This window comes from Pelodiscus sinensis, chromosome 5 (assembly GCF_052426305.1).
Source record: "Pelodiscus sinensis isolate ZL-2025 chromosome 5, ASM5242630v1, whole genome shotgun sequence".
Classification (NCBI taxonomy): domain Eukaryota; kingdom Metazoa; phylum Chordata; order Testudines; family Trionychidae; genus Pelodiscus; species Pelodiscus sinensis.
In genome coordinates this window covers 9621161-9644659 of record NC_143056.1, presented here as the reverse complement: position 1 = coordinate 9644659, position 23499 = coordinate 9621161, and the positions used below count along the sequence as shown (strand labels likewise).

Here is a 23499-nt window from a genome sequence, read left to right as displayed (position 1 = left end):
GAGAAGGATGGCAGGAGACAAATCACTTGATCATTGTCTTCGATTCACCCTCTCTGGGGCACCTGGTGCTGGCCACTGTCGGCAGACAGGCTACTGGGCTAGATGGACCTTTGGTCTGACCCAGTACGGCTGTTCTTATGTTCAGGTATTTAGTGTGGAAGCAGGGTTTTACGTGAGGATTCAGAGATGAGGAAGGGAAAGGCTGCAACTGCTTTCAAAGCGAGTGTAGTTGCAAGGTAAGAATATGTCCCGAGATCTGTGCACTTACAATTCACAGACCCCTCTGGCATGTCTGTAGTGCTTAGTGACCATCTTTGAAGCCACCCAGGTGAGCCACGTGTCAGGTGCTCTAACACTAAAGTACTAAGTTTCAGTCTGCAATGGTTCAAATGTAATTACTCTGAGCTAAAGATCCATAATTCAGAACTGAGAGAGCAAAAGAGATCCTGCCTCGATGCAACTGGCAGTTATGGCCTCCGTGTGGAACATGACAGTCTCCTGTCCCTCCGACATGTCTGTATGTTGGCAAACTCTCTATATCACAAGGGAACGTCCCAGGCCTGAAACTTAAATGCTTTCATGGTACCAGATGTGCCCTTGGCCCCAGGCACTGCAGCGTGGGATGCAACAGTCAAGCAGTGTTACTGAGTGATTGCTTTCCACACAGTCATTCGTTTCGTCTAGTGACTGCACAGCAAGGATTCTTCTGCAGCGCTCCGGGGAGAGCTCTGCTCCGTTAGCTGTCTGAAGTCACTTTTGCAAAACTGAGTTGATTGAAATTGCTTTTCCCATCTAAATCTGCAGCGCCCACCTTTCTTCCGACCTCCTGATAAGGAAAGGAACCCGATCTGTAGGCAATGAGTTCCCACTGACGTCAGTTAGCTGCTGAGAAGTCAAAAGCTGAAGCAGCTCTCTCCGATACGGTTCAGCTCTGTTGCCCAATTTGCACGCACAACCCTAGCAAGCAGGGGCCCATGTAGAGGTTAAATGAAATCTGGCCTTCACCGACATTCGCAGCTCAGTGTTGGTTGTCCAACTCCGCAGCCGTATTTCAGCTGTAGCCTTTCAATGTGCAGCTACCACAGACAAGTAAAGTAAGTCTGGATTACTGCTAACAAATGCAAACCAATGTGATGATGCTGCCACGCCAGATCCGGGCCACGATGTTCCCAATGGCATGACGTCGGCTAACGTGGGACTAAGGCATTTCAGTGGGCTGATGTGCTCCTCCCTTTGCTTTGCAGGGCTTTGACTGAAGGGGTTAAGGACTGAAGTGTGTTGCAATACTGAAGCAGGGCAGGGTACCAGTCTCCATGTGGAATGATGTGTTTCGGAGTGCCCAGCAAACGTGTAATGTTTGAAGATTCTTTAGTTATAGGAAGATTATGTTGTGTCCCCCTTAACAGGAGAAGTGCTGTAAAAACTCTTCCCACCAGCCTGCACCCAAAGGGCCACACCAATTTTGTTTCCATTTTGAAAACCCGTCTTGCAAGTCAACCCTCTGCCTGCACTCTCATAGGTGAACTTGAAAGAGAAGCAGGTCATGGTGCAAATCCAGCCAAGCCCGAGTATAAACACGCCTGTGGTCTTGAGCATGGACAGGATGCAGCTCAAAGAAGAAGTTCGTCTGACCTTTTTTATCCTTAGACAATCTCCTGACCAGTGTTCCCTGAAAGCTGTATGCTTATGCAGCCACTCAGGAGAAATTCAAATGCTGCCCAGATGAATAGCAGAGCACCCCGTTAGATTTTTCATCTCTACTGGTGGTGCTCATCTGCACATGCCCGAGTAGACAATTTATTCCGCACATGGAGGAAAAAGATTGGAGTGAACATTACTCCTGACCCAATTCCACAGCCAATGGAATATTGTACATTCTGCAGCTACCCCTCATTTCTCAGAGTTAACACTGCATAAGACCGGGATTGCCCTGGAGACTGACTCAAAGAAAACACTCACCGGCTCTGAGCAAACATCACTGTTCTCAATAACGTTAACATCCCCAGCAGCTTTTCCTATTTCTCTCTCAAGAGATGCCAGTGACTCCTGGGCCTGTAGAGGAAGAGAAAGACAGCAATTAAAGGATGAAAAGCAAGCCACCTGTCTAACCGCTAATGTGAGACGCACAGGAAATAAGTGTTCTGAAGGAAATCTGTTCTATGCCATGTTCGCTCAGGGGACCAGCCCGTTCATTGAGACTGACATGTCTTCTTACAATCTGGCAATTTGCATGTCAGGCGGGCTACATGTGAAAGGTACGCGACGGAGGAATTTTAACAGCCATGTCAAGATTAGGAAAAGAAGTTCAACAGCAGATAGTTAAATGTGAAAGACTAACTGGAATAAGCATCCAACACCCAATTCATAGATCTGCCAGTGATGTGTGATGCAATAAAAATCTGCTAGGATGGGGTGACTTTATTGCTAATAGGGTGGGAATTAATCAATGCAGTCATCCCATATTTTGTGGTTACTGTGCCATCACTTCTTTGGTATTCTTGAATCAAACAACAAATAGTCCTGCAGCACCTTAGAGACTAACAAAAAAATGTAGAGGGTCTCCTCAGCTTTCCTGGGCACAACCCACTTCTTCAGATGACTGGAGTTTAAGGGGTCCAGGTTCCAAATAAAGAGAGAGAGAGCAGCAATGGGGGAGAGGGGGGGAGGAAAGGAGAAAAAATGGGAAAAGAATAGTCAGAAGATCCATGCTAAATGGAGCTGATAGAAGATGCTTGGGTTTTTATGTCATTAGGATGGGGAATATAGCAGGTAACCCAGTTAAGGTCATTGTTTAAACTTCTGTTGTAGGTACCAAACTTGTAAATGAAATTAAGCTCTGTAGCTTCCCTTTCAAGCTGCTTTTTGAAATTGGCTTATAAAATGGAAACTCTGAGATCCATTAGTCAGTGCCTGGGCAAGTTAAAATGTTCCCCAACAGGTTTCTGTGGGCTATTTTTTCAAATATCTGATTTGTGTTCATTAATCCTGTGTCATAGAGACTGTCCAGTTTGGCCAACGTACATGGCAGAGGGGCATTGCTGGCACTTGATGGCGTAGATCTCATTGGTGGATGTGCAGTTATGAACCTCTAATGTGGTGGCTGATGGGGTTAGGTCCTGTGATGATGTCCCTTGTATAGATGTGTGGACAGAGTTGGCACTGGGGTTGATTTCAGGAGTGGGTTCCTGGATGAGGATGATGGAGGTGTGTTGTGTGCTGCTGGAAAAAATGTTTGAGGTTAGGGGGTTGTCTGTAGGCGAGGACTGGCCTGTCTCCCAAAGCTGGTGAGAGTGAGTGGTCATATTCCAGGATAGGTTATCGGTGGTTGATGCTGTGTTGGAGGGGTTTAATTTGGGGGCTATAGGTGATGACAAGTGGCGTTCTGTTTTCTCTGTAGGGCTTATGTTGAAGAAGCTAATGCCTGGGTACTGATCTGGCTCTGTCCTTCTGTTTTTTCACTTCTTTCAGTTTTAAGCATGCTTGATATAGGCCCTGTAGGTGTTTGTGTCTGCCTGTGGGACTGGAGTAAATCTGGTTGTATCTCAGGGCCTGAATGTAAACACTTGATTGGGAAATGTGCCTTGGATGGAAGCTAGAGGCATGTAGGTAAGTATAACCATCAGTAGGTTTCTGGTATAATGTGGTGGAAATATGACCATAGTGTAATTGTACTGTGGGGTCAAGGAAGTGGATCTCTTGTGTGGACTGGCCCAGGCTGAGGTTGATGTAACTTAGGAAGTTTTAAAAAGAGTGGCCTTATTTATGTACCCCAACACCCAGAAAGCAGAGCGGCTTTGGCCTTTTGCTCCTCTCTCCCGTTGCAATGTCCACCTTGCCAACACCACTGGCTTGCAGACCTACCTCAACTAGAGAGGTCTTCTTCCGTCCGAACTAAAATCCTGGTTTGACCTCTCCTCATGGATCTCTGGCAGCCAGTTGAAGCTCAACATGACTAAAACAGAGCTTTCAATCCCCCCCGCTGCTACCGTCTCTCAATCCTGGGACCACCATCCTGCCCATCACTCGAAATCACAAGCTGGGTGTCATCTTCAACTCAGATGTTGAAGTTCTCCTGCCCAGGCAATGTCTAAATCTTGCCAATTTTTTCTGCATACTATCTCTAAGACACTGCCTTTCCCATCCATCCACTTAGCTAAATCGCTTGTCCCGGCTCATCTTGATTACTGCAACACACTTGTCTATGGCCCTGACAAATGCAATTTTTGGAGCCCGTCGTATTGACCATGCATTCCCTCCCCCTCGTCTCCATCAGTTCTACCCTCTCTATCATAGAAAATTTAAGTTACTTGTCTTCATTTTCAAGGCCTATCATTCGCTGTCAAGATGTCGACCCCAGGCTTCCTGTTACATTTTCAAACAAGCACCTTTCTGCTTTTGTGTGTGCTGCCCCTCACGCTCCTCAAATATTTGTGAAGATGCTTCATCAGGGTCCTTCAAACCCTCCTTAGAACTCACTTTTTCTACAATGCCTACAAAAAACTTAACAGTTCGGCTCTGGTGCCACGAGACCGCGGCTGTCCCTGCTCCTCTAAGCTGTCACATTGAATCCTTGAACTCCCCTGCCTATCTGCATCCATCTATTGTCTCTTGGCTCAAATTGTAAGCGCTTTAAGACAGGGACCAGCTTTGTTCTGTATGTATGGCATTTAGCACAGTGACTTCCTCATCCAAGGCTAGGCCCCCTAGGGGCTACAATAATTCAAACCCTCAGAGTACGGTAGCGAGAACACACACAACTTCCACTGTTACTGCTAAGAGTTGTTCTGTATATTAGGAGGCCAATGGAACACAATAAAGTGACATGAAGCTCCTCCCAAGGTTAAAACGCTGGCCTGACACCTGGGAAAGCTGTCGCAGCTGGACAACACAAAGAGAAGGAGTACGATCGCCACACTGACCTGGGAAATAAGGGCTAGAACCTGCCCTGTGCTAACTCGCTCTGCCATTGCACGGCTTCAACAGCACTGAAAGGAATTGCAGCTGCCCTAAACGGGAAACTACAGGTGCCCTCAGCATGGGAGAGCAGCATAGCCAGCCAGCCTCACACTATCTCCTCTCGTCCTCCTAGCAGAGCAGGAGCGCTGGTGGTGGGGTTGGAGCGCACCGCTCTCCAGTAATCCCAGGCCTTTGCAACAGACTCTGCGGAGAAGTGACACACCAACACAATCTGAAGCAAGCAGCCAGCCAGCCAGCCAGCCTCAGGACTGAGAGCGAAGGAAAAGTGGCGTCAAGCGCACCGAGTGAAGCTTCCTCAAATCCAAGTATTGATCTCCTCCATGTGAGGTCAATTTATATATTGATTAGCAGCACCAGCATTTCTCACCCATCTGAGGTTATCCCCACTGCAAAACACATGTTGCACCAACGGCTTGTGAAGTATCACTAATCTTGCGCAGTTATTTTTCATGCCTAGATCTTGTAACATTACAGGGTCTATTCCAGTGATAAGCAGGCATGCACATCCCGTGTGGAACTCATTAGTGCTAATGCTTTGTGTTCAGTACGGTTATGTCTAAACTACATTCCTCTGTCAACAGAGGAATGTAAATGAGTCCAATCAAAAGTGCAAAGGAAGCACAGATTTGAATTTCCCATGCTTCATTTGCATATTCACTTCCGAGCGCTTTTTCGAAAAAGGTTTTTCGAAAGCAAAAGCACAGTCTAGACAGGGTTCTTTCGGGAAAAAAACCTATTGAAAGAATCCATACTCCTTAAAAAATGAGTACAGGTTATTTTGAAAAAGAGTTGGTTGTTTTGTTGTGTGGGTTTTTATTTTTTTTGTTTTTTGGGTTTTTTTTTTTTTTAAGAACCCGGTCTAGACTGTGCTTTTGCTTTTGAAAAACTTTTTTTCAAAAAAGCGCTCGGAAGTGAATATGCAAAGAAGCACGGGAAATTCAAATCTGCGCTTCCTTTGCGCTTTTGATTGGGCTCATTTACATTCCTCTGTCGACAGAAGAATGTAGTTTAGAAGTGCCCTATATGTCTATCACATTTGCATGAACGTGAACGCTAATGAACGGAACACAGTTTTAAGAAGAGCAATCATTTGGCTGCACAGCTTTTCAGTGGTTTTCTACTGACACTGTCCTCTCCTCAAGAAAGCAGATCTGTATCTTAGATAACACATTCACTCTCCAAGGCCATATACACGCCTCTGTCTGGAAATCAGAATTTGGGCCTAGAATGTGCAACCCCACTCAGCAAATATTCAGCTCCAAATTGTAAAGGCAGGCTGTATTTTAGTGCAGTGGAACTACAGCCGTCATCAGCGTCTGGTTAAAAATAAAGCTTTCATAATACATCTGCAGCTGACACATCTGCAGCTGAGAAACAGCTCCTCTTACCTTAGGCAAGTCACCAGCTACTTTCTGCCTCTCGCTTTGATCAACTTTAAGTTTTGCTAGTGTATCGTTTAACTGTGTTTTCAGCTGTAAGACAAAAAGAAAAAAAGTAAGGCTCTTTTCTGCGTAATGAGGATCTTCCCAGGGCATCGTTGATTGCAGGAGAGGAAAAAAATGACTAACAATTACTACATATAAGGGATTAGTCAACATGTATTACAAGATTTACAAGGCGAGCCAAGGAAGATATTCAATCTGTAAAGTTAAACACAAGGAACAAAAGCTCCTGAAACGGAGTAGAAGATAGAGTCAGTGTGACAACCGCATATGGTTTCAACTTTACGCTTACACTGCCAGTATGAAAATGTATACCTATAAAGGATGATGTTTGACTTAATTCATAGCAAACAGCCAGGGTTTAGGATATTGTGACAATCTATTACCAGCTCAGGTGAAACTGTCCCCTCTCTACTAGAATTTGCTGTGCAATATACCACAGATAGTATTTTTTGTTGTAGCAGAACATCTACTCGTTACAAGCATATTCACTCCATCAGCATGCTAACATCATGACTAATGGTTTATCATTACTAGAAGATATTGAAGTGTTGACTGTGTTTAGTCTCTACTATGTAGAGCACTAAGCTGTTTCAGTCAAGGAGAATGATTTGTGTGTGCAGGTTGCACCAAAATACAGTATCTAAAGAATTACAGTCATTTTGAATATATCTGTTTATTATGTGCATTGCTCTTGGAGCTGTATGCAAGTCAACTCCTCGAGAACTACAGCTGCAAATCTTAATGCACAATCCTAAAAGGGGAAATTTGCTAGAAGCCTTGAAGTGCTAGCCTAGTGGATATGCAGCAGCAGGCCAGACCTGGTTCACTCAGTCTCCACTTTGAAAAAGTTACCAACGGCAGCATTAGTTATAGGTCAGTGCCCAGAATAAAAATGCAGCCTGGGACACATGTATGCCAGTACCCAAAATGATCACTCAGCTATTTCAGACCAGTGATAAGCAACTGAGCAATGGTAACAAAACAGAGACGCTTGGACCAATTCATATGAGACAGCATTGTTTCCTCTGTGCTGTTAACAGCTAGAACGATGGTGGACATTCCCCATTCTTATGCTTTGTGCTTATGCAGAGTATGTGTTCTACATATCTATAGAAGAAACCCCCAGGTGGATTCTCTCTGTTAGGCTGATGGGTGCACATACATTATTGTTAAGTCAGAACGGTCATATGTGCAGCTACATTTGTTTGTCTACATTACATGAAACACTGATCCTGAAAAAACTCACTCAAGTATGAAAATCTTAAGGTTTAAGACTTTTTTAAAGACCAGTCATGCTACAGTTAGGAGCAGAGAAAGACAAAATTGTAGGAGTCATACAAGAAAAACAGTATTGCAATGGACAAAAACACCACGCTGAAGAGGTTAGCAGACAGACAGGATTTGGAATGGTTTCTCCACGTAAGCATAATTTGTGCCCAATGGAGAACATGTTTCTTACCAAATTTAACTCTTCATTCTGTCTTACTGCTTCAGAATATGAATCATCAAGTTTTTTCTGCAATTCAGTCAACAGATCTTTGAGCTGAAATGAAGTTTAGAGTTTTTAGGATTCATCTGTTTCATGCCTTTTTGTCTTCTGCTCCATTATATTAATGTGCTCATCTAACCAAAAGTCAGAAGCACAAACTCCTCAACTTGATAGTTAAGTGTTCTATTACACCAACTGACTTATTACCAGAGAAAAGCAAAAGGAACATAGTTTCGCCAGTTGTTTACCTCTCTGACTTCTGAAACATAAGTGGATCGCTCTATTTCTGCCTTTTCTAGTTCATTTTCCAAATGTTCTCGCTCTTTTTTAAGCTACAAACAGAAAAACAAGAGTTAACATGTAGTTTCCAATGGTTTTCTTAAACATGACAGTTGAATATAAAATTGTTTATATTCTCAAAACTTGCAGCTGCACAATTAGCAATTTAAATTTAGTTTTGCCGAAGATTTATTTGAATTTTGAACAAAAAAAAAAATCAAGATTTTTAAAGTGTATTTGCCTCGAGTTTGGCTCTCAAGACTAGATGTCGGCATCTCCTCAAGAGACTTCATTTCTGTGAACACCTAATAGCACCCACTATCTTGAACACTTACAGAAATCAGGTCATTTATAGAGGTGACTAAATCTAGTCTTAGAAGGCAGATTTCAGGCACCCACTTTTTCAAAATCTTGGCCAAAAAGTTTGAGTTGAATATTCAGTACAGCTTAAACTATAATACAAAACTGTTCCATGTGTGTGAAATAGTTCCCCCAAAGATTTCAATTTAAGAAGTGACTTAAGTTTTAGATATTATTTAACAGAAAACTTCAAAGGGATGAAATATTTAAACGTACAGTTTCAGCTTCTTTGATTTCTTCCTTTAATCTCTCTATTTCATGCTCCAATGAACTGACTGAAGAGCGCATCTGCAGTTTTAAATACAGATGAACACACAGTTTAAGGTTATCAGAAATCAGAAATTCCTCTAAAACAGAATCTTAGTGCAGCACACATTTTGTAAAACCGTCCGAGTCTTGGGCACTTTAAGGAGCCTCCCCTTCCCCTCTCTCTTTCAAAATCCCCTACTCCCATCATACAAGAAATCCTTTGCCCGAAATATTCAGGTCCCAGACAAACAAGAGATGTCAGACAAGTGCTAAACCAGCCCTCTATTATTCGCACCAAGTCAAAGTGTCCTTCATCTTTGCTCCGTTGGGAAAACGATGTCCATTCATAGAACTTATCAATAGCTAACCCAGCAGAATTAGTCATGCTAAAAATCTTACATTATGGCAGCAGATGGTAGAGCATCTACAGTTAAAGACACGTCAGCCTGTTGTAAATCTCTTGAACAAGGGTTTAATTATTAACTATACACATTTGCTCTGGGTTGCTACCCTGGCATTCAAATGGTCAGCCTAGAAACAATTTAATTTTGAAAATCTGGTTTGATCTATTTTAATTCTGGAGCGAGGAAGGAAGCATGTAAGTGACAAGCTTTGTTTCTGCTGCTCATGCTATAAATGGATCGTCTTCTAAAAAAGGAAGCTTGCAGATCATTTTTCCATCATGTTTTACCAGTTTCAGATAAATGGCTATGAATTTACGGTAGCTAAATCTTGACACGTACCCAGCTTTCTATACACTGATGGATCTGCCAGTGGAAAACAACAGAAGGCTAGAAATAGTATAGACAGTGATTTCCTGGGGCAGAAGTAGTCAGTTGGACACACTGTTGGATACAGTATTCTCAACTTCCTATCCTAACTGCCATGCAGTGTTATTCCACACTGTTAAACAGTTGCCACCCCAGAAAAAGATGAAGCCACAAAAAAGGATTTCACTACAGTTGTATCTATAATTCATAGAACAATCTGAGTTCTTTTGGGATTTAAAAATAACCGCGTACATATTTTCTTTCTTTGTTCTCACTACTGTAACAAACTGGCCCCTAAATCTAAAGCACTTTGTAATGCCTTATGCGTATAGAGGTCTCTCTCCAAAGCAAGGGTGATCTTACACAGGATCACAATACTTCAAGGCAAGCCCCTGATGTTATAGGGAAACACACTGGGTATTTTATTACTCTGATTACAGACGGATTTAATTTTACCTAGTCATGATGGTTAGGAAGTCACCTAGCAAATGAGGTCTGAAAAATAGTCTGTCTTCACTACACACAAAATACCCAAAAGAAATGAAAAAAACGGCTCATAAATACCTGTCTAAGTTCCTTCTGTGACTCTTCAATTTTTATTTTCCATTTGCTCTCCTCCTCTTCCACACTCCTCTGTAGTCTTTGTAAAATCCCCTCCTAACACAGGATTTTAATTAATTTCATGACAGGAAGATGGACAGTTTCACCATTATGAGGGAAAGGAACACGGTTTCCTACCGTCTCTGCAAGGACTGCCTTGTACTTCTCACACTCCTGCTGTAACATTATATGCATCTCCTCAGCCTCCTTCAGCTTCTGCTCCAGAGCCTGCAAAGAAGGTAGAAGGAGAGGGGTGTGTGAAATCCCATCGATTTTACATCAATTGAGAGTTCCCTGTTTTATGATTCAGCATCTTAACGTAAATGTCACTGTTATACACATTTACAGGGCTTGATCCTGCAACTACATAGAAAGGGAAGCAAATCCAATGACATCAGGCCCAATGTTCAACAAAGACGCTTCCTATATTACTTTAATCTCTGCCATTATAAATTATTGCGGTGGCACTGAAAACGCTGAATTGCGACCCTGCGAGGCGCGCTGTCCACACAGATTCCACGCACCCTGCGTGTAAAATCATTCTTTGGCTGGCAGTGTCCGTTGGGGCCATCCTACACCCTGCATCTCCTCACACCCACCAGCCCTTTCCCCCCTCCAGGAATCAGCCTCGCGCATGCGAATGGAAGGGAGTTTAATATACCAAGCCGGTTGTGAGAGCTGTGCCGGCATTGATGGTTTTGGTATCACGCAACGGCACGGCTGCACAAAGTGTTCCAGTTCGTTGGGTTAGAACGAAGAGCGTTGTACGCGTCGAACTGAAGTTAATCAAGCGCTATCAACATGAGCCGTTTGTGCTAAAAACAGAGGACGCGAAACAGCTGGTGCTCCGTTTCAGCGCTTCACAAAGTGAAGCTCAATGTTGAATGTCATGACTCTGCAGTAGCGGGGGAATTTAATGGAAAGCTTCTAAAGAAGGGTTAAGCTGCCTGTCACGAAGTGCGACCCTGCGAGGCGCACTGTCCACACCAATTCCACGCGCCCTGCGTGTGAAATCATTCTTTGGCTGGCAGTGTCCGTTGGGGCCATCCTACACCCTGCATCTCCTCACACCCACCAGCCCTCTCCCCGCTCCAGGGCATCAAGGACCCAACTGTCACTCAATTCCTTCACCAATACAGTGTCCAGAGCAGTGAGGGGCAACCGAGGCTAGCGAGCGGCCCTTCTTCCACTCACTGGGCGGCAAGGTTGTCGTAACCAAGGTGTCTCCTGGGACAGGGTCATTCTGCTAACCATGTTTAGGTACCTAGAACTAGCGGGGGCAGTCGACTGAAATGCAGCAGTGCTTTGACTGGATACTGAGTGTGAGCGAGTGCACAGTGCTCACACTCAGTGTTGTGTGCAATCAGCGTGCACATCACTTCCCTTGTGTCACATTAGTAACACCGGCTGGGAAAAAACCTGATGCGGAGGGACACCAGTGAAATCTGGCAGCCCTGCACTTTGACAACAGTAAACAAAAATGTCTCATGGGCCACACATAGAATGCAAATGGGCAGAATGTGGTCCGCAGGTCGCAGATTGCCCACCACTGGCCCAGAGGACTGCACTAACGAGCAGCAGCCCAGAGAAGCGGCAGACACTGCTGGGGTTCAGTCTCCCTGCCCCATGGGTAAGAAGTAGGGGCATGAAAGATTAATTGGTGGGGGCTGGAACAGCTCTCCACCTGTGGCTGGGGGAGGAGAGGGGACACTCCAGCCTGCCCACCCCGTTTATTCGGTTATCCTGTCAAACACGACATTTAGCCGGTGAACCAACCAAATGGTAACCGGCTCTGTGGACGTGGGAAAGTCAGTGGATGTGATATACCTTGACTTTAGCCAGGCTTTTGATACAGTGTCCCACAATATTCATGCTGGCAAGTTAAGGGAATGTAGATTGGATAAATGGACGGTAAGATGGATAGAAAGATGGCTAGAAGGCCGGGCCCAGTGGGTAGTGATCAATGGCTCGATGTCAGGATGGCGGTCGGTTTCTAGCGGAGTGCCCCAAGGATCGGTTCTAGGGCCAGTTTTGTTCAATATCTTTATTAATGACCTGGATGAGGGGATGGATTGCACCCTCAGCAAGTTAGGACCTGGATGAGGGGATGGATTGCACCCTCACCTAAGCTAGGGGGAGAAGTAGATACGGTTGAGGGCAGAGATAGGGTCCAGAGTGACCTAGACAAATTGGAGGATTGGGCCACAAGAAATCTGATGAGGTTCAACAAGGACAGGTGCAGAGTCCTGCACTTGGGACGGAAGAATCCCAAGCATTGTTATAGGCTGGGGACCAACCAGCTAAGTAGTAGTTCTGCAGAAAAGGATCTGGGGGTTACAGTGAATGAGAAGCTGGATATGAGTCAACAGGGCGCCCTTGTAGCCAAGAAGGCTAATGGCATATTAGGTTGCATTAAGAGGAGCATTGCCAGCAGATCCAGAGATGTCATTATTCCCCTTTACTCCAGATGTGGCCTCACCAGAGCCGAATAGTGTGCTCAGTTCTGGGTCCCCCCGCTACAAAAAGGATGTGGACGCATTGGAGAGGGTCCAGCGGAGGGCAACCAAAATGATTAGGGGGCTGGAGCATATGACTTATGAGGAGAGGCTGAGGGATTTGGGTCTGTTTAGTCTGCAGAAGAGAAGAGTGAGGGGGGATTTGATAGCAGCCTTCAGCTTCCTGAAGGGAGGTTCCAAAGAGGATGGAGAGAGGCTGTTCTCAGTAGTGACAGATGGTAGAACAAGGAGCAATGATCTCAAGTTGTGGGGGGAGAGGTCCAGGTGGGATATTAGGAAAAACTATTACCCTAGGAGGGTGGTGAAGCACTGGAATGGGTTACCTAGGGAAGTAGTGGAATCTCCATCCCTAGAGGTGTTTAAGTCCTGGCTTGACAAAGCCCTGGCCGGGTTGATTTAGTTGGGATTGGTCCTGCCTAGAGCAGGAGGCTGGACTTGATGACCTCCTGAGGTCTCTTCCAGCTTTCTGGTTTAAATAGGATTTTACCTCTGTGACGGGGCGCCTAGACCCCGCACCCAACCCCCAAGACTTTGTGCCCTTGCAGAAGGGCAGCGAGGCACCTACCGCCGCTGTGCCGGCTGCTCGCACGCCACGGCTCAGCTGATTGGCGCCGCCGCTCAGCTGGAGAGACGCCGCGGCACAGCTGAGCGGGACGCAGCCCCGCCAGGGAGGTGGAGGGAAAGAGGGCGCACTGCGGCGGACGCGAAAGGGGGCGGGGCGCGTAAACCCCCCCGGGCCAGCGGGGATTTTTAAAAGCTGGCCGGCCGCAGGAGAAGGGGAGGAGCGCGAGGAGGCTGCGGGAGTACTCCCCGACGGCGGAGGAGCCACAGAGACGTCTACAGTCCCGGCAGGAGGAGCCGACGGTGTGAACACCGACACCCTGGAGACGGGGTAGGGGAGAGGAAGGAAGTAAGTAGCCCAGGGCAGGGTGGCGAAACAGCCCGTGGGCTGGTGTGTTTAGGGGCACCCCCCGCCAGTCGGACAGAGACTTGCGGATAGTCTCCGTCCTCAGGGCCCTGGGCTGGGGCCCAGGAGTGAGGGCGGGCCCGGGCCCCCCTTCCTTCCCCCCTCCCGAGGGAGCAATAACCATAAACGGGATCGTCGCCCGAGACTAGACTAAGTGACCGAAAAGACAAGTGACCGCCCCCCAAGACGGACCAAGGACGGGGGCACGGTCACAACCTCCCTAGTAAGTAGTAAGGATGTTAAAAGGCGGGTAATCCACTAGTCATGCAGTTGATAAAATTTTTCCTCAACTACACAATTAGTTGATAAGGGAAGGCTTCGTTGGTCCCAGCTCACGCCGGGTTCAGGAGCTACCCCCGCTGCAGGCACGCAGGCAGCTAATGTGCAGAGCTGTAGCAGGGGTAACTTCTGGACCTGGCACGAACCAGAACTGTGCTGGGATTGCTCAATCCTGGCTTGTGCTGGGTCCAACAGCCACTGTCCACTGGCGGGTCCCAGCAAGGAGCTAGGACCCCCAGACAGGGGCTGCTGTGCAGCAGCCTCTGTTCATGGCCAGCGCCAGGGCACAGAGGCAGCTACCCCCAGCACCAGTGACTCGACTCTTCGCTTACTTCCCTAGTAAGAAGGGCCCAAGATAGTCAGGCCCACTTCACTTGGCACACATTGGGCTAGATGGGCTACGAGGAGACCTCGGGTGCAGGTGCAGCCCCAACAATCACCCAAAGAATTTGATCCCGCAAGCAGGGGTGGGTGCATTCCCATAGTGGATCCCACACAGACAAGCTCCCAAAAGAACCCCGAGCTGTGATGTTGTGTTGCTTTCACAATGGTGCAAGTCTGTTTGCCTTTCTAGAAACTGCTCAGATCCCTTCATTAGAGATGGATTGTTGACATCTTTATGGGTGCCCCTTTTTATGGGCCGTTATTGGACGTGAACCTCACACACTTCCCAAGTTCAAACAGAAGATCTACACCACTCAGAGCATCTTGCACTGGTGTGTACCAACCTTAACCTCCTCTGAACCTGAGGCGTCTCTTAAGTATTCTCTTGCTGTCTTTTCAAACCCATGGATCCATTCGCTGTGGCTCTGTTAGGAAACACGCATGCAATTAAAACCACCCACAATTTCAAGTCTGGACAGGAAGCTTATTTTGGAAACACTCGTTTCCTACTTGAAATTATGAGGTGGATTTTCAACTCCCAGTGAGTGAGACTAATGCATAGTTCCTATTTGAGGAAGCTGCCTTGCCAGTTCTGGGCACTTAAGATAGCTGGAGTCCCAGGAGTGACATGTTACAAAATGGTAGAGACTCAAAGTTTGTGTATTTATGTTATCTGGAAACACCAGCATGTTGCAACAGGTATTTCTAAGGACCTAGATAGCGGTACATTGAACTGGCTCCTACCACACAGGCACAAAGGCCTTGCCAGGAAGGTGGCTATGTAAGAGTGGTGGGAATTCTCTTGTGAGGAACTAGAGCGATACGTAAAATTCTACGTAACCTCAGAACTATGCAGCTGTCAAGTGTTTATTTTAAATAGTCCTTGGATTTTAAAACAAAATAAATAGAGCCCCATGCTTTCCAGCCACAATTCCTCTCCCTCCCTCCGACACACTGAGATGGTCTCTTAGAATCAAACACGCTACTTTTTCGTATCTTTGAAGACATTCTGGACTCAAACCAGTTTCTTTTCTGGTTATAAAACAGACTAAAAACAGTCTCAATGGGAGTTGAAGGTGCTCAGCCCAGCTGAGAAGTCAGGCTAGTAATTATGTATGTTGTACTAGAGCCTAAAAAAGCTCCAGTCAGATATCAAGGCCCAGCGTGCTAGGCAGCAGACAAGAGTTTGCCTTGCAAGTTTGCAATGTTGGTAAATGTCAAGCTGTAACAGGTGGGTAAAATAGATTCTAGAGACAGTAACAGGCCACGGTTTTGCATAGCTTGCTGTGTGCATCACCTGCCCAGCTGGTAACAGCTGGCAGGGGATGTAAAAAACATGCCTGATTAAATGCAAACATACTAGCTTATCTTACCAAGTTGGAAGGAAGAGACATCTTGGGAAACAATTTCTGAAGCAATTCTCTAGTTTCCATCTCCACAGTTTCCAAATACTGCTGCCTTTCCTGCATGTAGAGAGAACGGGTCTCATGAAGCAAGTAATACATTTCATAGACACGGCAATATACTTTTGTAGGCCTAAAACAGCGCATCTAAGCTAGGACTTTGTTTTAGACTAACGTAGGCTCCATAATTTTAAATGTGGCCAATATTTTTCTGATGAATTGCTTCAGAACTTGGCCTTCACATTGTTTATGATTTTGGGGGGTTATTTGTGTAACATTCAGCTCTGAGCTAAAGCATCCATATGGAATTTTATCTGACTTCTCAATCACCTGATAAGAACATGGATTATACCATGTCGAGAAAATGCAGCCTCAGATTATACTGACTCTTCAGATCAGAAATAAAAATTAAGTGATGCATTAAAAAGTTAAAAAAAAAAAATCAGAAGCTGGAATGTAGAAATAATCCACATAGACTCTGATCAACTTTATCCTTTTTTAAAAAAATCAGCCCAACAAACCCCCCTAATTTAGAACTAAAGATGGAAAGGAAACTGTGTTAATGCACATTTGAACCAGGCCAAGAAAGCAATGTGTTCTCTCCTACATTTTATTTTCCTATAGTTAACAGGCAATCAATCCCCTCCCTCTGGTCCTCTATCAGCTGTGGGTAGAATGGAAAACTATTATTAGAGCTGGGTGAGATTCTCTATTTTCTTTGCCTTTTTTTGAGTGTGTTTTATAATCTGTAGCCATGTGCGCCCAATGACAAACAGTATTATTTTAGGGCACGGGAGTATGAAACAGGACGACCTATGAAATGAGTGGTTACCATATTTGTAACAAATTGATTTGTATGGACGTTTTGCCAGTCAGTCAACACACGCTTCTTTATTCATGATTTTGTATTTATTTCCAAACAAGGAAAACATACCAACTGTGCTTAAGGCAGCTTTCGGGAAGCATTCCTCATTAATACCATTTTTTTTTAAATTGATGTCTATGTTACTGAGCCTCCTACTCTGCAGTTACTTGTCTGAAAGTGACATCTGTGGCCTTAGTAGTTTGGGATCCAGTGTTAGAAACAGATGGGAGAGACACAAAGGCCATGAAGATGCGCAGTTAAGTTTACTGTTAGTTTTCAGCAATATAGGCTTCACCAATAAGCAAATGCCAGTTTCATCAAAGAAAGATCTACAGATTAAGACAGAGTAATTAAATATAGCGAGAAGCAGCTACACAAGCATATTTCTCAGAATGCTGGGCTGAATTAAGAGCATGTATCTTATTTTTGAAATGTCTTTGAGATTCAGTCATATTTGCCTTCCTCCTCCAATTAGCTGACCCTCCCTCCCCTCCTCCCCACACTTTACTCTTTTGACACTTTAGGATTTCAGCCCAAGTTTCTTTTCAGAACAACACATTTGCAATTCCATTCCACTCTGAATAGGTTTTTTTCAGTGGGGGCTTGGGCTTCACATGCTTTCAGGAATATGAATTTCCCACTAAAGTGGGAGGCACAATTTTTATTGAAGTTTTTTTAAAAAATAATCCAGTCATTCCTTTTCGCTAGGCAATAAGCGTATTCAGTCTGACACCAAAGAGAAAGGCCACTGACCACTGAAAGCAGTTTTAGGAGTAAGGGTTAGAGTCTTGCTTTCGACAGTTCACCACAAGGACAATGACTAACAATTATGCAAACAAAAATAAATCCGCATGCCCAGAAATTAAGAAAAATAAAAGCAACTGAAGACGACAAGTAGAAGCAGAGGTGAAAGTATATGACAGCGCATTCAGAACAGCCTATTTAAATTGCAGTAAAAGTTAAATGCTTCAAATTTGAATTAAAAAACCAGCTGCAGATTTGTTTCTAGCTTAATGCATTTCTTTCTACCAGTTAACATTACAACCTTGGCAGTCTTGTTCACTTTGTCCTGCAGCAATTTTTCAGTTGATGCCAATGCTTCCATTGCTTTCCAGTTTTTCTCCCGAAGGTCCTAATCATTTTTAGAGAGAACGATTTCAGTTCATCCAATATTCAAACTGTTTCTGCTTTTACTTCAGAGGCATATTTTGCATTACACTCAGTAATTTGCATTTAAATGCTGGTTACTGCAAGATGATTTTGTGGAGTAAGATGACATATACTAGCAAAAACAAGGGTGATGTTTAAGAGTTTGAATGAAGAAAGAAAAATGCCAATTTCCCCACACACATACCCACCCAAGTGTTCAGAATGGTGCCGGGTGTTATTGTACAACAAGCATCTTAGTACTGGACTAACCACCTGCACTTTGACTGCACTTGTGAGAAGAAAGAGGAAAGTGCTCAGAAGTGAGGAATACAGACACCAAACCACAGGCTACAAAACAGAGCTTTCGGCATGTGGAGCTGCATCATCTACAACAGCGGGTTTCAAACTTTTGTCCTCATAACCCAGTTGTAGAAAACTGTTGATGCCCATGATCCAACATAATTAGAAGCTAGATAATTTCATGGAGGTTAGGTCCATAAAAGGCTATTAGCCAGGGGATAGAATTGGTGTCCCTGGCCTCTGTTTGTCAGAGGCTGGAGAGGGATGGCAGGAGACAAATCGCTTGATCATTGTCTTCGGTCCACCCTCTCTGGGGCACCTGGTGCTGGCCACTGTCGGCAGACAGGATACTGGGCTAGATGGACCTTTGGTCTGATCCAGTCCGGCCATTCTTATGACTAAAGTGTGGGCTCTAAGGTGCGGCTGGAGATGAGAGCTTAGCTTTGGGGGTCATGGCCAGGACAGGAGGGGCTTCCTTCGAGCAGCTCCCAGTCAGCAGTGCAGTGAGGGCGCTAAGGGAGCTTCCTGCCTCTCCTGGCACCGCAGACCAGGCAGCGCCCCAGAAGCTGCCAGCAGCAGGTTCCCAGCCAATGGGAGTGCGGAGCTAGTGCTCAGGGCAGGGCAGTGCGTGGAGTCCTGTGCACTCTTCTGTCCTCTACCCTCACCTAGGAGCCGGGCCTGCTGCTGGCCGCCTCTGGGGGTGCAGCACAGTCTGCAGTGCCAGGATAGGCAGGGAGCTGCCTTAGCACCCCCACTGGTCACCCTGCAGCAATGAGACCCAGTGCCTGTGACATCCCGTGACCCCGTACTGGGCCACGACCCATAGTTCGAAAACCACTGCTCTAGACGGAGCTCAAATGTAGGTGCAAGTGTATATACGTTTAAGACCCAATCTTGCAAGAGGATCCCCTCCGGTAGGTCCTTGCACCCAAGTATGGGATCAGGGCCTTGGTTTGCAGTATTACACACACAAGAACTCCTCCCCATTATGTGGGATTCAAGAGAATCCCAGTTTCATTTCTAACCTGCCCCTCAATCCTTAGGAGTTTTGCCAGATTGATAAACCCATTCCCAATCTGCCCGGGAAAGACCACAATTTGCTGTGTGCCTGCTTCTTTCTTGGCAAGGTCATCAAACATGTACTCCACAAGATAGATCATACCTCACAGTTAGGTCTCTGAGGTACCTGGTAAATGCAATTTGTGTTATCTGATTGCTGGGTTGGAAAGGAAAAGACAGTTGGGACTTGGGAACTTGCCTTTTCCAGCCTTCAAACCCAACAGCGAAGACGTCCTTGGCAAACGACTGATTAGGCTGCTGCATTTTTAGTTACTACACAAAAAGCATGAAATCCAGACACACGTGCGACACATTTGCATCACCATTCTGCTGCCTGACTCTCCCAACGGTCATGTATCGGTTACAGAAGAGCAAGCACGTCCACGATAAATCGTGGACTGAAGTGTGAACCTTTGAACCTAAAGGTACCCTCTCCCGGTAGCAATGTTCCCTCTAAGTTTTTCCATCCATGTGTGGAATAAATGTGTTATGTGCACATGCGGACGTGCACCACCAGTAGAAACCCATGCTACTGGCTTTGGGCTCTCTGCTAATTAGCTGGGTGGCATTTGAATCCCTCCTGGGCGGCCGCCCAAGGGCACAGCTTACAAGGAACACTGCCCATTAGCCATAACCAGAGTTGCTTGTGCAGCGAAGGGGGCACATACACTTGGCATTCCACAGAACATGAGCCAGATGTACAGGGACAAGAGCAAATCATTTTCCCATGCAGACTGTTCTTTGAGAACATGTGTTCATCTGCCAGTTCTCCACCATTTTTGGTTTTGCTCTTAAACTCTGTTGTTGCTCACCACAGACAAGCTAGCAAGCTCTCTTCTTGGCACTTTTGTGCATTACACACGTCCCTCTACATCAGGCAGCTAGAATTTTCCCGACTCACGTGCATGAGAGACTGTTACATACTGTTCTGCTTTATAAATAGGTTTGATGGCTGGATTTGTCAATGTTTATATATTCATTTTCTCCTATTAAGACACCCATAGCATCCTTCTCCCATGCCAACATCGGCTTCAGACTCCTGTCTTCCAGCTAGGCACAGATGATGCATATTGTGGAAGCAATGCAGTAGGTTAATACGTAGGAAGAGAGACGTGAGTATTGCTTGGTTTCACCCATCAGCTGATGACTGGATTGTTGTCATGGCCGTAGAAGGAACACTTGGTGTCCTTCACCATTCACTGTAAACACCTGGGATTAGACAGTTTTAGACGTGGCAGAAGCCAGATTTGAGTCATGAAGGTTTTGTCTTTCTGTGCCATCCAACATACAAATTAGATAAAGGCAACAGTCTCCCCCAGTCCCAACTGTCTCCAGTGAGAGTCTAAGTTTGAATTAACCACACTGAATTGAAGTTTATGAGACTGCCATTAGATTTTGCTCTCCAGAAAACTAAAGGATACCGAGAGTAGATGCTCCCCACATAGAACTGTAGGGAGGGTACAACCTGGTTCAGACCTGGAGAAGAGGGAACGTTTTCATGGCAGCAGAATGTTGGGCCCCGTTTAAGCTTGGTGCCCACAGAAATAACACTTGGGTTTCTGAAGAATTTACTTACATTGTTCTTTTTCCTCTGTTGCTCAACAGCGTTTTTCAGAGAGTCCATCTCATTCCGCAGACTGAGGATTTCTGTCTCTTTCCCTGCAATACTGAATTATCAGAATGGTCAGAGGCAAATTTGGAAATCTTCACATGCAAGAGACTTGTGAGATACCGATATGGTCTCCTACTCCCACTTTGCTTTTAGTGAAGGCAGATTAACGTATCCTGGAAATTTTGGAGAGATCCGCCCAGCTTGCACAGACACTATCCTGCACTACTCTTTGAACAAGCACATCAATTCAAACACCCAGTCCTCATCTGAAAGGCCTTCCATCTTTGTTCTTGCTCCCTTTTACCTTACTGATCATTTCATCCTCCTCCCTCTCCCAGCTTTGCATTTAATCATACTATTTTCTTTGGGGCAGCACCCCTCTCTTATTGCCTGCCAGATTTCTTTCTTCACCTCTCCCCCCAAAACCTACTTCTTCCAGAAATCCTTTCAACGGCTCACCCTGCGTGGTGTACATCCTGTCTATTCTAGATGGCAGGCTCTCAGAAGTAGGGAGACCGTATCTGCCTAGATCTGTAGTAGGGATGTTAGCGAATAGTCATTTAAGCAATTAACCGATAAGCCTGGGCTTATTGGCTAATCCAAACTACTACACACACACACACCCTTCTGCATCTATTGGAGGCAGCAGCGTGGGGATGAGGCGGCTCCATGGGAACCGATACATGCAGGGAGCCAGCTTCAAAACCGGCTTCCCGCGTATACCAGCTCCCGCATGTTTCCCTCTCCCTCCCGCTGCTGTCTCTCTATCAGAGGCAGCAGCACCGGAGGAGGAGGGGGGAACCCGGAGCAACCCCGGTTTGCGGGGAGTTTGGCTCCCTGCAGAGAGCGTCTGCTGCCACAGAGCAGCCTCTGTCCACAGGGGGCCTGGGATTGCTGCAGACCAAGGCTGCTTCGTGGGATGCCAGTGTAGCTTCTGTCCATGGGGAGCGCAGGCCCACTGCAGAGAGAGGCTGCTACCGCCTCACATTGCTGCCTCTGTACCAAAAGCAACAGTGGGGGGGTGGCACATGGGAGCCGGTTCTTGAAGCCAGCTCTGCTTGCAGACTAGCTCCTGCCTGCCACCCCGCGCTACAGAGGCAGCAGCATGGGGTGGCAGCGGGCTCCCTGGAAGTGGAGAGCTAAGATTTGGTGTGGGTGTTGTTACTCAATGATTAAACTAAACAATATCTAATATTCCTAGTCTGTAGAACCAGTACAAGGTATTCTGCAGTATTTAAGTGATTTGTAAACCAAGCAAAGGAAAAAAAAAGGTACATTTTAATGCACGAAAACAGGAGCAAGAGGTCATTACCCACACTGTAAGCAAGCAGTGCATAACCTTTTACACAGTTTTTTTCCAGCATGCTTCATTTCGAGCTTGTAATACCCTGTCATATCCTCTAAATGATATTTGGGCCATACAGACAGCTTTCATGACATCCAACAGAATTCACTGGGAAGCAGAGAGACTTAAAATTCATTGAAGGTTCCAAGCAAAGGGAATTTTTAGATTTCAGCCAGCCACCAGATGAGTGTGTTTAAATTTAAACACTAAAAAAATGGCTTGGTTCCACTGAGCCCTCCACACAGAACTGGAGGAATTCAAGGTTTGCAGAACATGTGAGCTAGCGATTGCAATTCAGAGCAACATCTGTGAAGTTCCAGTTCAGAGGGTGTAATGTCATCTTACTCAACAACACGAGCAAAAACAAGGCTGAGGTTCAAGAGTTTGAATGAAGGAAGAAAAAGGCCAGTTTCCCACCCATACACCCACCAATGCATTCTGACTGGTCCCAGGTGTTGTGTGACAAGCATCTTTTTACTGGACTGTACTTTGACTGCACTTTGAGAAGAAAGCGCTCGGAAGTAAGGAATACACACACCAAAACACAGGCTACAAAACCAAGCTTTAGGCATGGGGAGCTGCATCATCTAGAGCCGGGGTGTCCAACACACTAGCCACATGTGGTTATTTGGCTGACTAAGTGTGGCTAGTTGGCTCATAAAAATATTTACATTTTCAGAATAATTGGCTTCAGAACTGGTTGGACACCATGGATCTAGCATCTTTTAGACTAGCCCTAAATATAGGTGGAAGTGTACATGTTTATTATGGTCGCTTCTCACATGCCTGATGCTTTTGAGAAGCGAACAGAATAGAATATAGAATAATAGAATAGGCTTTTTTGGTGCCATAATGGAAGTCTCACAAATGAAAACCATTACCAGCAACACTTACACTTGCAGTAGCTCGTCACTTCGGACAGCCAGAGAGGCCTGCAAACAGATCAGAAATGCATTAAAACAAATTAACAACAGTAGCTGGAAAGGCAGCGCTTTGCTCTGCTCACCAGCATTCCCTGCCAGATCAAGCAGCAGCATTAACAGCCTCCAAGGGAATCCAGTGCAGCCTTTTTTGGCCAGAAGGTTAGTGACGAGAAGGGTAAGGAATGTGAGGCAGGAGAGCCATGTGATGGGGTAATCTAGACTGTGGTAGGAATGCAGACCAACGAAATAAGGGAGAGTAGGGACAGAGGGACCAGATAGTCATAGATGGATTTTCCCCAACTGTCTTTAAATTGTTCCAGGATTGGTGCATCCGATAAAGAACAGAGATTAGCAATGAGCTCTTCAGTGTCAAAGGTGGAGCCGTACCTGTTTGCAATTCTCCTGCTTTAATTCTTGGATTTGCACTTCGAACCGTTTGTTTTCTTCTTGGGCCTCCTGTACAAAGAAAGAGGCTATGACATCATCTTCACACCCATGCCCTCCTGTTGACCACCCACGACCTGTCCC

At 45.7% G+C, this 23499-nt stretch overlaps 1 protein-coding gene across 13 annotated transcripts in view; it reads right to left on the bottom strand.

Annotated features, from left to right (window-relative positions):
* Window positions 1-23499, bottom strand: part of KTN1 (kinectin 1) — a 119556-nt gene that overhangs the window by 3463 nt on the left and 92594 nt on the right. For 7 of the 13 annotated variants that reach the window (XM_089778300.1, XM_089778295.1, XM_089778299.1 and 4 more), the window contains 13 exons: window positions 23359-23427; window positions 22943-22980; window positions 20668-20758; window positions 17629-17715; window positions 15689-15778; window positions 14660-14740; window positions 10308-10397; window positions 10134-10226; window positions 8767-8838; window positions 8160-8243; window positions 7882-7965; window positions 6366-6449; window positions 1960-2052 (listed from right to left, as the gene is read on the bottom strand). In XM_089778300.1, coding sequence (XP_089634426.1) covers window positions 1960-2052; window positions 6366-6449; window positions 7882-7965; window positions 8160-8243; window positions 8767-8838; window positions 10134-10226; window positions 10308-10397; window positions 14660-14740; window positions 15689-15778; window positions 17629-17715; window positions 20668-20758; window positions 22943-22980; window positions 23359-23427 — 1056 coding nt within the window. The remainder of the gene's footprint in view (window positions 1-1959; window positions 2053-6365; window positions 6450-7881; window positions 7966-8159; window positions 8244-8766; window positions 8839-10133; window positions 10227-10307; window positions 10398-14659; window positions 14741-15688; window positions 15779-17628; window positions 17716-20667; window positions 20759-22942; window positions 22981-23358; window positions 23428-23499) is intronic. The other 6 variants (XM_089778301.1, XM_089778306.1, XM_089778302.1 and 3 more) reach the window with 3 other exon arrangements.